At 43.8% G+C, this 14,936-nt stretch overlaps 1 protein-coding gene across 6 annotated transcripts in view; it reads right to left on the bottom strand.

The window, feature by feature from the left end:
* Positions 1-8,527, bottom strand: part of Msantd2 (Myb/SANT DNA binding domain containing 2) — a 33,192-nt gene extending 24,665 nt beyond the window's left edge. For 2 of the 6 annotated variants that reach the window (XM_032909257.1, XM_032909256.1), the window contains exon 1: positions 7,590-8,527. In XM_032909257.1, the coding sequence (XP_032765148.1) occupies positions 7,590-8,363 (774 nt within the window). In that variant the 5' untranslated portion in view covers positions 8,364-8,527. Of the gene's footprint in view, positions 1-5,828; positions 7,550-7,589 lie in introns of those variants that run through there. The other 4 variants (XR_004388747.1, XM_032909253.1, XM_032909252.1 and 1 more) reach the window with 4 other exon arrangements.
* Between the last annotated feature and the right edge of the window lie 6,409 nt (positions 8,528-14,936).

Raw genomic sequence — 14,936 nt, 5'->3', positions numbered from 1 at the left:
ACAAAGCCTTCCTATTACGTCACAGAAAGGCCTCCTGGACCTTATGTGCCAAAAAAAAAAAAAACCAAGAACTTAATACTTGTCCCAGTCAGCTTAGAATACTTTTAGTTCTTGGCCTAAACTCTCCACCACTTCGACCAGAGAACCACTTCAAAGCTGTCCCTGTAGAGAAATAGAATGGTATGACAAATGAAAAGAATTCTGACCTCCCTTAGAGGTCTTGAGCTTGGCCAAAAGAATCGTTTTAAAGAGTGCTTTAATACTCCACAACATTCAACATAGTAGCCATTTTAAAGTGGCTATTTAAAAGTTTGAAGTAACTTAATTGGAACTAAATATAACTTAAAATGCAGTTGCTTGGGCACACTAGTCACATTCTGAGGGCTAGTAGTCACATGTACCTGGTAGCAATCACACTGAACTAAGAGTTACAAACATTCCCATCATCACATAAATTTTATTGGATGGCAATGTTTATACTACATGGCTTGTTTCGTATTTTTCCTTTTTTGGGTTTTTAGACAGGCACTGATGTAACCCAAGCCAACTTCTCTATATGGCCAAGAATAAGTGACCTTGAGCTCCTGATCGTCCTGCCCCCACCTCCCAATTGTTGAGACTCTACTGTTCTACCCTGCCCTCTGCTGTCCTGGGGAAGGAACCCAATGCTTACCCATGACGGGCAAGTATTTCTACCACAGCTACATGCCCAGCTATATCCTTACACTTTCTAAATGTTTTTCTCTTCCTTTTCTTATTTGTATTTTGTGATGGTTAAGACCAAATTTAGACTCACTGATAGAAACACAACTATAGATGTATCTGCAAGAGTGTTTCCAAAGAGGTCTGAGGTCAACTACATGCTACATGCTACATGCTACATGCTGTTCTCCAATGGGATGAGGTCTCAGGCTGAAGAAAAGCCAGATGGTAAGCTGAACAACAGCATTCCTCTCTCTGCTCCCTTATTGTGAAGACAGTATCTTCTTCCTTCACAGCTGCCTGCAGCGCCTGCTGCCATGACGTCCCTGACACATGGACTGCATCTGCAAACTGTGGCCAACACATACCCTTCCTTCCACAAGCTGATTTGTACAACATTTTGTTACAGCAAGAGAAACAGTAATACAGAGTCTCTCTTTGTATCCCATATTTGCTTGGCACTTTTCAATGCAGCACATGCCAACCTTGAATTTGCACTCCTCCTGCCTCTGCCTCATGAGTGCTGGAATTACAAATGTAAGCCACCAGACCCAGATACATTCTTCAGTAACTTTAAATAAAAAAAAAAAAAAAAAAAAAGCGAAGAAACAATTGAGAGTCTCATTCACTCACAGTTCTAGTGGGAGCTTCTTGTATGTTTAAAGCTGAAAGCCAAGTGTAAGTTCCATGAGACAGCTCTGATAACCAGGATAACCTTGACCTCTGATAGAGCCAGGCTGGCTTTTAACCTTTTGCTCAATCTCCCTAATGTTGGGATTATTGGTTTTTGCCACCATACTCTACTGAAAGAACACAGATTTTATGGGTTGTTTTTGTTTCTAACAGTGCTGTAACAAGGCCTTACAATGCTGTAAGTGTTAATCACACTCCCAACGCCAAGCACGTAACTTTCAAGTAACAAACATGCTCTCCAGTGACAGTAAGATGAAGACAAGAGAACCGGAATATGTAACAAGTGAGAAAGACCTCACTGGTCTACTTGTGTGGCTTACAACATTTCAACACAAAGAAGAAAAGTATTATCTACAAACACCAAAGGAAAATCCTCAAGGATGGGCAGTCCATTAAAAGGTTTGTACAAGGAGAAAGGCATCTTTTGGTTCCAAACTATTTCAGATCTATTGGTTCTCACAAACAGAAAGCACAGCTAAAATAAATACATTGTGCTGTAATGTGGGTGCTAAATGACAAATGTAATTCCAACATAATGACACCTGATGACCAAATGTAAGCAGTGTCCCAACAAAATCGTTCTGTGTGCTAGACAGATGCTGATAGCTAACCAGCATGGGACAGACACAGTGAAGGCAAGTTTGTTAGGTCACACACAATACCTTGCCCTTCAACTTCAGGCAAAGCTAGACATATACATCTGTTCAGAGACATAAAGCCAACTCTCAAGAGGCAAATTTTTGGCAAATACCCATAAATATGTGACTTGAGAATGAAGTTTTCAGTGCATCAGATTAACTGACTGAAGTGTGAATGTGGCATCTGGCTCAGAAGTGAATGCTTTCATGAATCCTAAATCAAGACAGATCGTTCAGCTACTGAGGGCTCCCCTTTGAAGTTATCACTTACAATCTGCTTTACGCCTATGCCACTTTATCAAGTACTGCGCTGCATACGATCACTGGAGTTGTCTCATACTCTTCTCAACTCTCCCGTGCGTACGAGCTGCAGCTGAGTAAAGGCGCTCACAACATTACAGGGTCCTGATTGAACAGGGGTTTGCAACATTACAGGGTCCATACTGAAGAGGGGTTTGCATTCTACCATCGTCTGTCTAGCAGACAGCCCCACAAATAACAAGCACTCACGGTTCACTTGGTAGGTGAACTTGTGAAGAAAAGTTTCATAAGGAAAAAAAATCATATGATGTACACAAAACAACACAAAAAGAAAAAGGGGGATAGCCCCTCTTTCTTTGTTTATCTGACTCCAAAGTTGAGCTGGAACAGTTAGCAAACACATTTTCTTCTGGCAAACAAAAACACAAGAAAATTTCAGAATAAACAATCTGTGTGGTACAGCAGTTTTAAACACATCTATTTATCCCAAAGACAGAACAAATGCCAGCATCATGGCAGATACCAAATGAAACTCTAAACAATATTTGTGTCTGATTTTCAAGTAAAACATTGTAGCTTAGAAACATAGTTACGAACAATATTAAAAAGTTGAACTTCGGTAACAAAACCCAAGCGTTATTAATACTAATAATCTTAATATTTTGTTTTATAAGTAACAAGTACAGTCCAGAGAAGTGATGTGCTTTAAGACAGGCGGTTGGGTGAGGGGCTGACAGGAGTCAGCTTTCCAGTGCCTTAGGAGGAAGGCCACTCACTCCATTTTAGAGACCATCTAAATGGAAAAACTCATCACTACTCATCTTTTCAAATCAAGACAAAATTAATTTTAGAGGTGAGCATGGTGGCACTTTCCTATAATGCCAGTACTCACAAGGTACAACCTCTTGTACCTTGTCAGAAGTTTATGACCAGCCTCAACTGCGTATCAAGTTCAAAGCCAGCCTATACTACATGAAACCCTAACTCAAAAAAGTGAAAAGTGTACTGGTATGTGTCTCTATCTACACCCCACACCCCTGTTTAACATGTCCATGTATTTTGCCTGCATGTATATATGCCCTATTATCACTGTGTAGCTGGTGCCCGGGGAGTCAGAGGACACCAGATTTCCTGGAATGAGAAGTTTGTGAGCCTACATGTGGATACTATGAATGAACACTGCACATTAGCAATAGATTGGGCAGTATATGCAGTACTGCCTACATCCTGTTAAGGTGTTTGGTTTGCTCTACAATGCTGAGAATTGAACCCAGGGCAATTCCATATACTGACCACATGCTTAACACTGACATCCTATCCCTGAGCATATATTTAAATAAGCTACACTGCTCTACACAAGCATGTCCTGGCTTGGGGACTGGAGAGATGGTAAGTAGTAAGATGACAGTAATAAGCACTTGCTGCTCTTGCTGTGGACCCAGGGTTCAGTTCCCAGCACCCACCCACTTGATAGCTCACAATCATCCAGCACTCCAGGTCCAGGGGATCAAATGCTTTCATCTGACCTCTGCATGCACCAGACACCCGCATGGTGTACTCACACACTTGTAGGCAAAACACTCACTTAAGATAAAATAAATAGCCAAAACAGCCAGGTGGCGACGGCTTTAATCCCATCCTTTCATCCCAGCATTCTGGAAGCAGAGGCAAGCAGATCTCTGAGTTCAAAACTAGTCTGGTCTATCGAACAAGTTCCAGAACAGACAGGGCTACACAGAGAAACCCCGTCTCCAAACCTCCCACTTCCACCCCCGAAAAAGATAGAAAAATCTTTATTAAAAAAAAAAACAAACAACTTTCTGGTCTTCATTCTGACTGATTTTTTCTTCAGATTTGCTTTATACATGTGCATGAGTGCAGGCCTATGATGTACATGTGTACACCAGCCTTCTATGTTTCTATGGGTATCTAGAAGTCAGAAAAGGCATTAGATTCCCTGGAGGTGGAATTGCAGGCAGCTGTAAACTGCCCTCTGAGTTGGCTCTCCAGCCCCGAATTTCTTTTTTGCATTTCTCATCAATGGTGACATGAGGCTTCCAAATTACTGTTCTAAGCTGCCACTTCTAAAAACTGGGACCTAAAGATTTGCTTTTAGGTCAAAGGTTGTAACAACTTAAGGTTGTACTTTTCCTGAGTATAATCTCTATTCCCTGGGCAGCTACCTCATGACTCTGTTTTCAGTGACTGCACTTGCTTCTGTGCTAAAGATCACATTTACAGTTTTCTAAAAGGACAGAGCTGGGGAAATTGTCATTAACATGGTTTTTTTTTTTTTATTTGTCCCCAGTGCTGGGGATTGACTCCAAGGCCTTATAGAAAACAGGCAAGCACTCTACCACAGAGCTAGCTCCACAGCCTTCTGAGACTTAGCTTTAAAGCAGTATTTTTGAACTTGGGTCCCAAAGTCTTTATTTTTTTTAATTTTTAATAACACTACTATAAACTTTTATACATTCAGTCACAGTTTGTATCAACTTGACACAAACCCTAGATACATACCTGGGAAGAGGAAAACAGTAGAGGAAATGCCTCTATCAGACTAGTCGTGGCCTGGACAGTAAGGCATTCTCTTAATTGCTAATCGATATAAGCGGGCCCGGGTCCATCCCTGGGAGCATGCCTGGAGTATGAAAGAACGGTAGCAGAGCAAGCCAAGGCAAGCAAGCCAGTATGTGGTGTTCCTATGTGGTCTCTGCTTCAGTTCCTACCTACAGATTCCTTCCTTGAACTCCCGCCTGGTGAGACTGTTTGAATTAAAATGGCCTTCACAGACTCATATATTTAAATGCTTGGTCCCTAGTTGGTGTTTGGGAAAGGATTAGAAAGTATGTATGGCCTTGAGGAATGAGATGTATCCCTCGGGGGTTAAACTTTGAGATTTCAAAAGCTCAATCTCTTCCTCTCTGCATCCTGCTTGAGAATCAGGTTCGAGGACTCTTTGCTACTGCTCCAGCACCATGCCTGCCCTAGGCTTGGACCAGCATGATGGTCTTGTTCCAAGGCTCACCCTCTGAAACTGTAAACAAGCCTGCAATTGAATGCTGTCTTTAATAGTTGCCTCGGTCATGGTGTCTCTTCCCAGCAGTAGTAAACTAAGATATGTGGCTTCCCTAAATAATAGGCTATAAGCTGTTAGCCGAACAAACCCTTTCCTCTCCACACTGGCCTTGGTCAGTGTTTTATCACAGCAACAAAAAGTGAAAAAGAAAAAAGGATAACTTCCAAAATTCTTTCTAAACTTTCTTAGATGAACGAAGTATTTATTTAGTGCCTACTGAATGCCGATTTGTCTAGGGACAAGACAGACCAGAACTTGTCCTTACTTTTTAATTCTGGCAGGAAGTAGCATTAACAAGAGTCAAGTTTCTTGATCCAGATCATTCTGAGCCAAGCATTTCACAAAAGCAAACATTTATAGCCCTCCTTGTCTGTTAGCCTCTAAGGTGTATCAGAGAACCCACCATCATCTCATAATCTCAAAAGACTAAAAGTTTGAGGTCAACTTGGTCTTACCTGTCTGAAAACAGGTAAACTGATCCTCTAAATTCTTCAGAGGCTCAATCTCCTTTCTTTGCTTTAGATTTCCTTCTCAAAACTGGACAATGAAGCATTCCAACTAGATATTCCCTGGTTGTTTGAGAAACAATTTTATGGAGAGATTTACATTCAGCAAGGTTTTGATAGCACAGTTTGAAAATCCTATGAATAAAAATCAAGAAAACAGGCATAATTTACAAATGCCTAAGGCACTCTCAGAACTCCAGAAAAGTCTGTGGGTGGATGCTATCCAGGACATCTCAAAGAAACTGCCCCAAATTTAATATGAAGGACCCTGAATAGAACAATGAATGAAACCCAAAGAACAGTAGTTTTTCACTGTTACATATTATTTCAGTGACATTCTTAACAAAGGAATTCAGTAAGAATCATCAAATACACATAATCAAATAACCTAAGTTAGCTTTCCAATGGGTGTTAAATTAATCAAACAGTTGGTAATAAGCGTTTCTGAACCAAATTTTCTAAGTAACAATGTCTCCAAATGAACATCTTTGGAGCCAAGGTCTCATGAACTCTGTCACAATCTCCCCCAACTCAGTGTGATCACCCTTACTTAAACAACTGTTCTTACTAAATTTTATGGTTGTTAGCTAATGTGACATTGTCAGTTAGTCCTTAGTAGTTTTCCACTCCCCAGAAAAAGTACTCTTCACTATCAGAAATGAACACTTGTGAACACAATGTAAAGTTTTCAATGAAAACTGGGAGAAACTTTGAGCAGACACTAGAAAGAGGACAGAACTTAACTAAGTACAGCACCTAGTCGGCAAAGGCAGATACGAACGCCTAGACAAATCATTAGAAACCGTAAACCGATATGCAGGCTGATAGTAAAATTAAGCCTCCGCATTTAAACATGCAGATGCATAAGGACGGCCAGATGCACACTTGGCTGTACTTGTCCACATCCGGCATCTTGAAGCAGAATAAATAAATAAATAAATAAATAAATAAATAAATAAATAAATAAATAAATACTGGGTGTCAAGAAAGGGCTTCCTCAGAAATAGAAGCCTCCTGACTCTCAAGGCAACCTAACTCTGAAAAGATATCCAGTCCACATTCCAAAAGAACCCTCAAGCAGACTAACGTTCAAGGTGTCCTCTACTGTCTTCTACCTCCACGATAACAATACACGACCTTTCTGTCATTAAGCCTTTACAACTCTCCAAAAGCACCTCAAATCTTGCTAGTCCTTTTACCACCTCAACTGACAAGCAATGCGACTGGCACAAAAGGCCAGCCGTCCCAATGCTCTTGTCTTAAAAACTCCAGCACTTAAAAGAAAAATCTTACACTGGGCGCTCATCCGGCCCCCTGCTGCCCTTCCTCAATTTCATCCCAGCTGGAAAGCTTCAGCCTGGGAGCCCCTCTATCTGGGAACAAAGCAGTGCGGGCGATAGCACCCGCGACAGTGCGGCCCCGCGCACAAAAAGAGAAACTACCAACTTCAGAGCGCAGGGACATCCTCAATTGGCAAGAAAGAGGGGCGGCGGCAGACACGCCCAACTTCAAACTCAGGAAACCTACGGGCTGGCGGCCATCTGGAAAGAAGCGCCCCTTCCCAGGGAGAGAAGAAAGAGGCGGAGCAGACACAAGGGGTACCCGGGGCCCGGGAGGGGAGCCCCGTGCTCGGCCCGGCCCCCGCCCCCAGGCCCGCTTCCCCGCCTTCTCTGCCTCTGGTTCGCTGCCCCGGGCAGAGCGGCCGGTTACCTTGATGCGCTCCCGGCATTGGGACGGGGTCCGCTCGTAGCCCAGCTCGGCCAGGGCCCGGGACACGCGCTCGTACATGGCCGGCCCAGGGGCCTTGCTGCCGAATACCGTGCCGGCTCCCTCCAGCTGCTGGTACCGCGCCTCCACCAGCCGCTCGTTGCCCCACACAGCGATGAGCGCGTTCGTCTCTGCCGGCGTCCACGACATGCCCCGGCAGGCGGCGGCAGCGGCCGCCGCAGCCCCGCCACTGCCGCCGCCGGGCGAGAAGGAGACCGAGGACGAGGCAGCGCTGCGGCCCCCCAGCCCCAGCCCAAGACCCCCGGACGCCGCGGCCCCCGAGCCCGCCGCGCTGCCCGGCCCGAGAGGTGAGGCTCCCCGAGGCGTGGAAGGGTCGGACAGTGATGGGTTCCCGTCGCTCAGGTCGCCAGGAGAAGCCGGGGAGAGCACCTCCATCTTCGGAATTTTTAGCGGCGAGTTGGCGGGCAGCTCCGAGCCACAGGGCGCAGCCATCTTCCAAGCCGCCGCCGCTGCACCGCCCGGAAGTGACGCACCCCCGCATCCGGCCACCACGGTCTCCGGGGCTACCCTAGGGCCTGGCTCGGGGCTGAGTGGCTCGCAGCAAGCTGAGTGCTCGGTGGATGTGTCTGGCTGGCTCAAGCGGCCGGCAAATTTTTGCCTTTCCCCTCCAGCATGTTGGCTCTGGCCGCTCCCCTCCGGAGGCGAGAAGCTGGGACCCGACGCACCGGAGCTCCGGGCTGAGAAGGGTGGGGGCATGAGGGCGCGGGAGTGAGGGACTGATTGGAGCCTTCCCACTTCCTCTCCAATCTCAGCAGGGGCGAGGCCCGCGAGGGGATCGAATTTTGGACGAATTAGCAATTTCTGTTTTCCTGTCTCCTCCCCTGAGCCTATCCTCCTTCTAAACCCGCCTTTAGGTACGGAGACCAGTGTTCAGGTTGGAGACTAGGAAACCCTGCAAAGGGTATGTGGAGGACAGAAAGGCGCGAAAGCTGCAGACAGTAGTTCTGGACAAGGCTTTCAAGAACAAATATGAGCTAGAGTTTGCACGCTTTAGCTTTTCAAGAAATTCATCCGTTATAGCAACTCTGATTGCACGCGTGTTCTGCTAGGCAAACACCCTGTCACTGAGCCACACCCACAAGCCCTCTGTTTCTTGCTTGGTTTGTTTTCCTGTTATTCCGAGTAGGTGTTGCCAACGACAGAGTAAATAGATGTCTTTCTTGCTTTTATACAGGATTATAATGGAGCATGAAAGGGCCGCAGAGTCCAGCAGAATACTCCAGTATCTCAATCCGCTGCGATTTGGAAGTGGTTTAAAATCTTCCAGTCAAGTGCAAAGAAATGAAGCCGCTCTTGTGACCTAGTAATAAGTTAGCACTCCTCGGTCACTCCTGAATAATTCCATAAAGTCTCGAACACTGAAATGGCATATAGCTATAAGATATATCCTTGTTTGTATGGTTTTATTTTGTTTTTTTGACACAAGGTTTCTCTATAACCCTGGCTGTCCTGGAACTAGATCTATAGACCATGCTGGCCTCAAACTCCCGCCTGCCTCTGCCTCTGGAATATTGGGATTAAAGACCAGTGCTGCCATCATCACCTGGTCAATTTCCATATTCTTTTTTTTTTTTTCCTTTTTTTTTTTTTTTTTTTTTTTTCGGAGCTGGGGACCGAACCCAGGACCTTGCGCTAGGCAGGCGGCTCTACCACTGAGCCAGATCCCCAACCCCAATTTCCATATTCTTTAAAGCTGTAAATCCTACCTGTTTATCTTGGTTCATTAACTTTACAACCTCAGTAGAAACCGGAGAGATGGCTCAACAGGTACAGGCGTTTGCTGCCAAGCCTGATGTCCAAAGACAGCCAACTCCCATTACTTGTTCTTTGACCTTCGCACGTGTGGTGCTTTGACCTTCACCCATGTCCCCACGTTTACACACACACAAAATTAAACTTCATTTTAAAATGTGTTCGTTTAGTTTTATGTGTATAAACGTTTGCCTGTGTGTGTGTGTGTGTGTGTGTGTGTAGGGGCCTGCCTGGTGCTGGTAAAAGTCAGCAAAGGGCATCAGATAGATCCCTTGGAACTGGATTACAAGACTTGCAAGCCATCCACCGGTTCTGGTCTCTTGGGCAATCTCTCCAGCCCCTACACAAGATAATTAAAAAAACAAAACAAAACAAAAAGATGTTTAAGGATTTTGTTTGTTTGTTTGTTTTTAAAGCAGTCTTGTAACTGAGGCAGGTGACCAGTGAATGATATTATGAATAAATTATGCAGTCTCTCTCTCTCTGTCAGTGTTTTTAACTAACAAATGTATGTTGAGGTTTTAAAAGGAAAAGAAAAGGATAAAGTCAGCCAGTTGCAAAATGGATGTGGTTGTTGAAAAGCCAAAGGATTATGCTTTAAGTAATAAAATTAGAACTATCGTCATCTGTTGCAGTAAAATGCCATCGTAGCAGGCTCTAATCCCAGTGCTCAGGAGGCAAAAGCAGATGAAATTCTGTGAGTTCAAAACCAGCCTGGTCTTACATAGTTCCAGGCCAGAGCTACAAAATGAGACCCACTATAGTTTGTTAAGTTTGCTGTATAAAGAAGTCTAAGAACCGTTACAGAGTGGGCAAGTTCCACTATAGCCAAAGATGACCTTGAATTCCTGATCTGCCTGGCCCCGCCTTTCCTGTACTAGTGGTTCCCTTTCATCTAAAAGCAAGACAACTATCTTGGATAAGGCTAAGGATTCTGAAGTCTGAATGCCGGGCTTCAAATTCCACTTCTGTGACCTGCAACAATTTCTTCATCTAAGAAGTGAGGCAGATCTCACAGCATTATTTAAGAATTAAATGAGTAAATGTAGGAAGAACCTTAAAATAGTGATCAGATCACAGAAAACATTGTGTGAGACCCAGGTTTTTGTTTTTAATACAAAGTACTGAGCATACATGAAAGGAGAGATGGCTCAGCACTGACTGCCCTTCCAGAGGTCCTGAGTTCAAATCCCAGCAACCATATGGTGGCTCACAACCATCTGTAAATATTTTTTTTTTAAAAAAGGAAGAGTCATTCTTAAATCATGTACAAAATGAGAAAATCCAAAGATCTTTTAAATTACTGATTTATTTTTCTCTCTGTGTAAGCCAGACAACAGTCCACCCTTCTCCTATTGCCTAATTCTGGATGATTCTCAAATCAAGTCTCACTCACTCAGGAAGCCTTTCTAGGTAAAGCAGACTGAGAGGGCTCCCCTCTCACAGACTTCAGTTACTATTTATTTCTGTTTTATTCCTCTTCCTTCCCATACCTTTGAGCCTACCTAACAAGAAAAAGCTATAGCAAGATTAAAATTCCAGTAGCATCTTAAGAAGTAAAACTGTGACTCCAAATGATAGTTGTAAGTAAATAAACATCTACTTGTAAGGCAGTATATGAAATTTTAAAAAGTATAAAACAATATACATTATCCGACTACTTTCTTTAATTTAGACTACCCCTTTATTCTTTCAGTCACTTCCTTCCGAATTTGTGTCAGATGTTTTCCTGAATTTAAATATTAATTTGCTTTTATTTTGTGTATATGTGTGAGTGCTTTCCTATATGTATGTTACAGGATATTTAATGATTGTTCATAGAAGACCTAATTGCAAAATATCCAAGCTTAGAAGGATAATGCATTTGTCAGAGGCATTGAGGTGTGTCCTGTAGAGAGGGAGTTTGGGTGTGCCTCTAAAAGCTTCCTTAGTTAAAGCTAGAGAATGTGAGGTTCCTGTCAATTTTAAGGCAGATTGCTTAGGACAGTTCTTGTGGTCTTTGCCTTATGACCGGAGGCAAAGTCAGATGGATGGCCTTGAGCTGCACCACCTTTAAGGTGAAATGGTTCTATCCCTACGGACTTGGCTTAGAGTCTCACCACCATTACAGTGACGTGGTTCAGCCTATAGAAACTTCTTTTATGGCCCCTGCCTGGACTTTTGAGAGCTCTTGTCTTTTAGCTTAGAAGAGCCTTATGGATTGAGCCCAGAGCAGAAGATAGGGACTTTCCTCTTTGGGCTTGCAGCAACAACAGAGAAGCAGCGAACAGGACACAAGTAAAATAGTATTCTAGGAAAGAGAGCTGGGGAGCCCTCTTGGCTTTGGAGGAGCTCAAGAGAACTGTGGGCTACCTCAGCACAATGACACAGATAGAGATTTCTAAAGAGCTAGTTGTAGAATCTGGCCTGTAAATAGATATTTTGTATATAACTAGGAAAATAAAGTTACCTCACTTTATTATGAGCAGGCTTTTACCTCAGTTCCCACCTCCCATGTCTTTTGGTGGAAATATCCAACAATTTAAAGAGATAAATATTTCATGGATGTGTGCCCTGCATGTGTCTGGTGCCCTGGGAACCCAAAAGAGCCTTGAATACCTGCAACTGGAATTCTAGAGGTTGTAAGTTGCCCTATGGGTGTTGGCAACTGATCCCAGGTCCTCTGCAAGAGCAGCAAATGCTCTTAACTGCTGCGTGATCTATCCAGCCTTTACCAGTCTTTCCTAAAGACTTCCTCAGGCTGGTGAGATAATCCAACAGGTAAAGGTACTTGTTGCCTAGGCTGACCACCTGAGGTTGACCTCCCAGACCAACAAGTAGAAGGAGATAATCGACTCCCTCGGGTTATTCGCCATGACACCAGGTTGTTCACACAGGAGCATAGGCACATCTTTTCTTAAGTGTAAACGACAAAGACTTTCCTGAAGCAAAAGTTGGACAGAAGTCCTTCATCTAATACAACCTACCTCTTCTTATAACAATCTTCCCTGAACAACCATGGGGCATTGATTCTAGGACCTCCACAGTACACTCAGGTCTCTCATATACAACGTGATAGTGTTGTGCCAGAAAAATATTAGTGATCCCGCAAAAAACAGACAGAGCCAATCCGGTGCAATCGCAATAAGGCCTTTCTATTTTATTCGAGCTAGCTTGGGCCTCTCGGCGGACTGTCATCACCAAGGACAGTTTTGGTGGTAAGGAACACTGAATATCCATTGAGGCAAGACTTCATAGAAAGCTACAAGTGGGGGAGGGGAGGTGGGGAAGGTACGTGTGCATCTAATTGGAGAGCTACCATGGCCTTTAGCATTGGCCGGTGCTGGGAGTCATATCATAAACTTAATTTCTCCTTCCCTATGCATTGGTGGTTGTTAAGCAGGGGAAGGGCTTGTAACCTGGGGGGTGCAGATTTGTGGCGGGAATAACCTGGAGATGATGGTCTTCTTGGGGGTTAGCCTAGAGACTGGAGCTAGGCTCTGGCTTTGTTGGGAGGTTACTTGGAGACTAATGCTAGGTACCAGCCTGTTAGTTTACCTGAATTCAGGTCAGGTTCTCTAAAATGGAATCTGAACTTAGAAGATTTGGTGTCTCAGTAGTATGCAGTGTGGTGTGGTAGGAAATGCCTATAAGCCCAGCACGTAGGAGACAGAGGCAGAAGAGGCAAGAGCTCAATGTAAGGTCAGCTTTGTTACGTAATACATTTTCAACCTATCTTTGTTGATAAAGAGTCTGGTCATCCAGTATCATGTGGTCCCATCCCTGTCAGTCCACCCCTACCCCACCCACTCACCCACTCACCCCCTCCCCCCAATTCCTGCCCAAAGCCTTAGGTTACTGAATGAAGTCTGTGCCAAGATTGGTCTACATCCCTAGGAGTTATTGGGCAGGAGGTCCAGAAACCTTGAAAATAGTTCAGACTTGCTATTGCTGCTGGCTGTCCACCAGAACTAGACGGTCAGACACTACTGCTTAAAACAACACAGGCTTGGTTTGCAGGATATAGAGAATTCAAGCTGGAACTGAGCTAGAGACTTCCTCCCTGATGACGGGGCTTCATTGTGCTAGAAGATAGAATGAAATTTTTAGCCCACTCAAAAGGCAAGCATGGGGCACCCAGAGAGGGGTGAGCACACCTCTACTCATGGGCACAGACATTTAAAGAAATGTTCACATTACAAACTTTATCTGTATTTTTTTTTAACATTTATTTATTTATTATGTATACATCACACAGCTTTCTGCCTGCATGTATGCCTGCAGGCCAGAAGAGGGCACCAGACCTGATTATAGATGGTTGTGAGCCACCATGTGGTTGCTGGGAATTGAACTCAGGACCTCTGGAAGAGCAGACAGTGCTCTTAACCTCTGAACCATCTCCCCAGCCCCAATTACAAACTTTAAATAGTTTCAGCTCCTTGTGTGCTAGTTCTACCTCCGTAGAACTACTGTTTGTAAGCTGTTCTGGGGCCAGCAAGTTGGTTCAGTGAGTAAAAGCACTTGCTGTCTAGCCTAATGACTTGAGTTCAATCCTGGAGATCTGTACGGTGGAAAGAGAGAAATGATTTTGACGACTTGTCCTCAAACATCCACAGGTGTACCCAGGGATGGAACTGAGGTCCTCAGGCTTGACAGCAAGCACTTTTACCACCTCACCAGCCTTCTCTGTCTCCATAGATTGCCTTTTCCAGAACGCAATATGGTAATAATTATGCAGAAGGCAACCTTGTTCATGTAGGATTAGACATCTCGTAACTAAATCTTCCAGTGTGATCTTTTCCTAGTACACATTTTTAGAAGAAGAATGTCGGGTTCTTATGTTTTTGAAGATTTTGATATTTGTCAAATTTTTTCTATAGACATTTTCTTCCAGTTTACATCCCATTTAGCATTGCGGAGAAATATACCAATCCCACAACCCCCTTGTCAGTCTCTTGCCACCACCTCCAGGGAGTTCATTACCTTTTATTTCTGAGTTAGCATTGTCAAATCAGTATAATGAAATGTTTTAGAAATGGAAATCTCTTCTTTTATTTGCTGAATAATAAAGAGAATTCACGCTTACGCTGCTATCATTTTAAATTATTTGCAAATTGAAAGGTTAGAAATAGTGTTTCGTTACTTCATTTGTGTTTCTTCAACTGCTAACGAAGATAAACATTTTGTCAGAAAAAAGTATTATCTTTGTGCCACTTAAACGACACAAATCCAATGGGTAGGTGATAAATAGTAGAGCACAGCATGACACACATACATCAAATTATTGAGCAGCAATTCCAACATACTCTTTCGCTAGGCATTCCACCAGCACACAGGGAAGAATCGATTTATTTTTTTAATATTTTTTTTATTTATTGAAGGGGGGAGCATGAGATTACAGTGCTTGTGCAGAAGTCAGAGGGCAACTTGTTCTCTCTGTCCACCATGTAGATCCCAGGGGCTCTCTGGAGCTGGAGTTATGTGTAGTTATGAGCTGTCTGACATAGGTGCCAATAACAAAGCCTGGGTCCTCTGGGA

Source organism: Rattus rattus, chromosome 8 (assembly GCF_011064425.1).
Source record: "Rattus rattus isolate New Zealand chromosome 8, Rrattus_CSIRO_v1, whole genome shotgun sequence".
NCBI lineage: Eukaryota > Metazoa > Chordata > Mammalia > Rodentia > Muridae > Rattus > Rattus rattus.
This window is presented reverse-complemented; position numbering and strand designations above follow the sequence as displayed.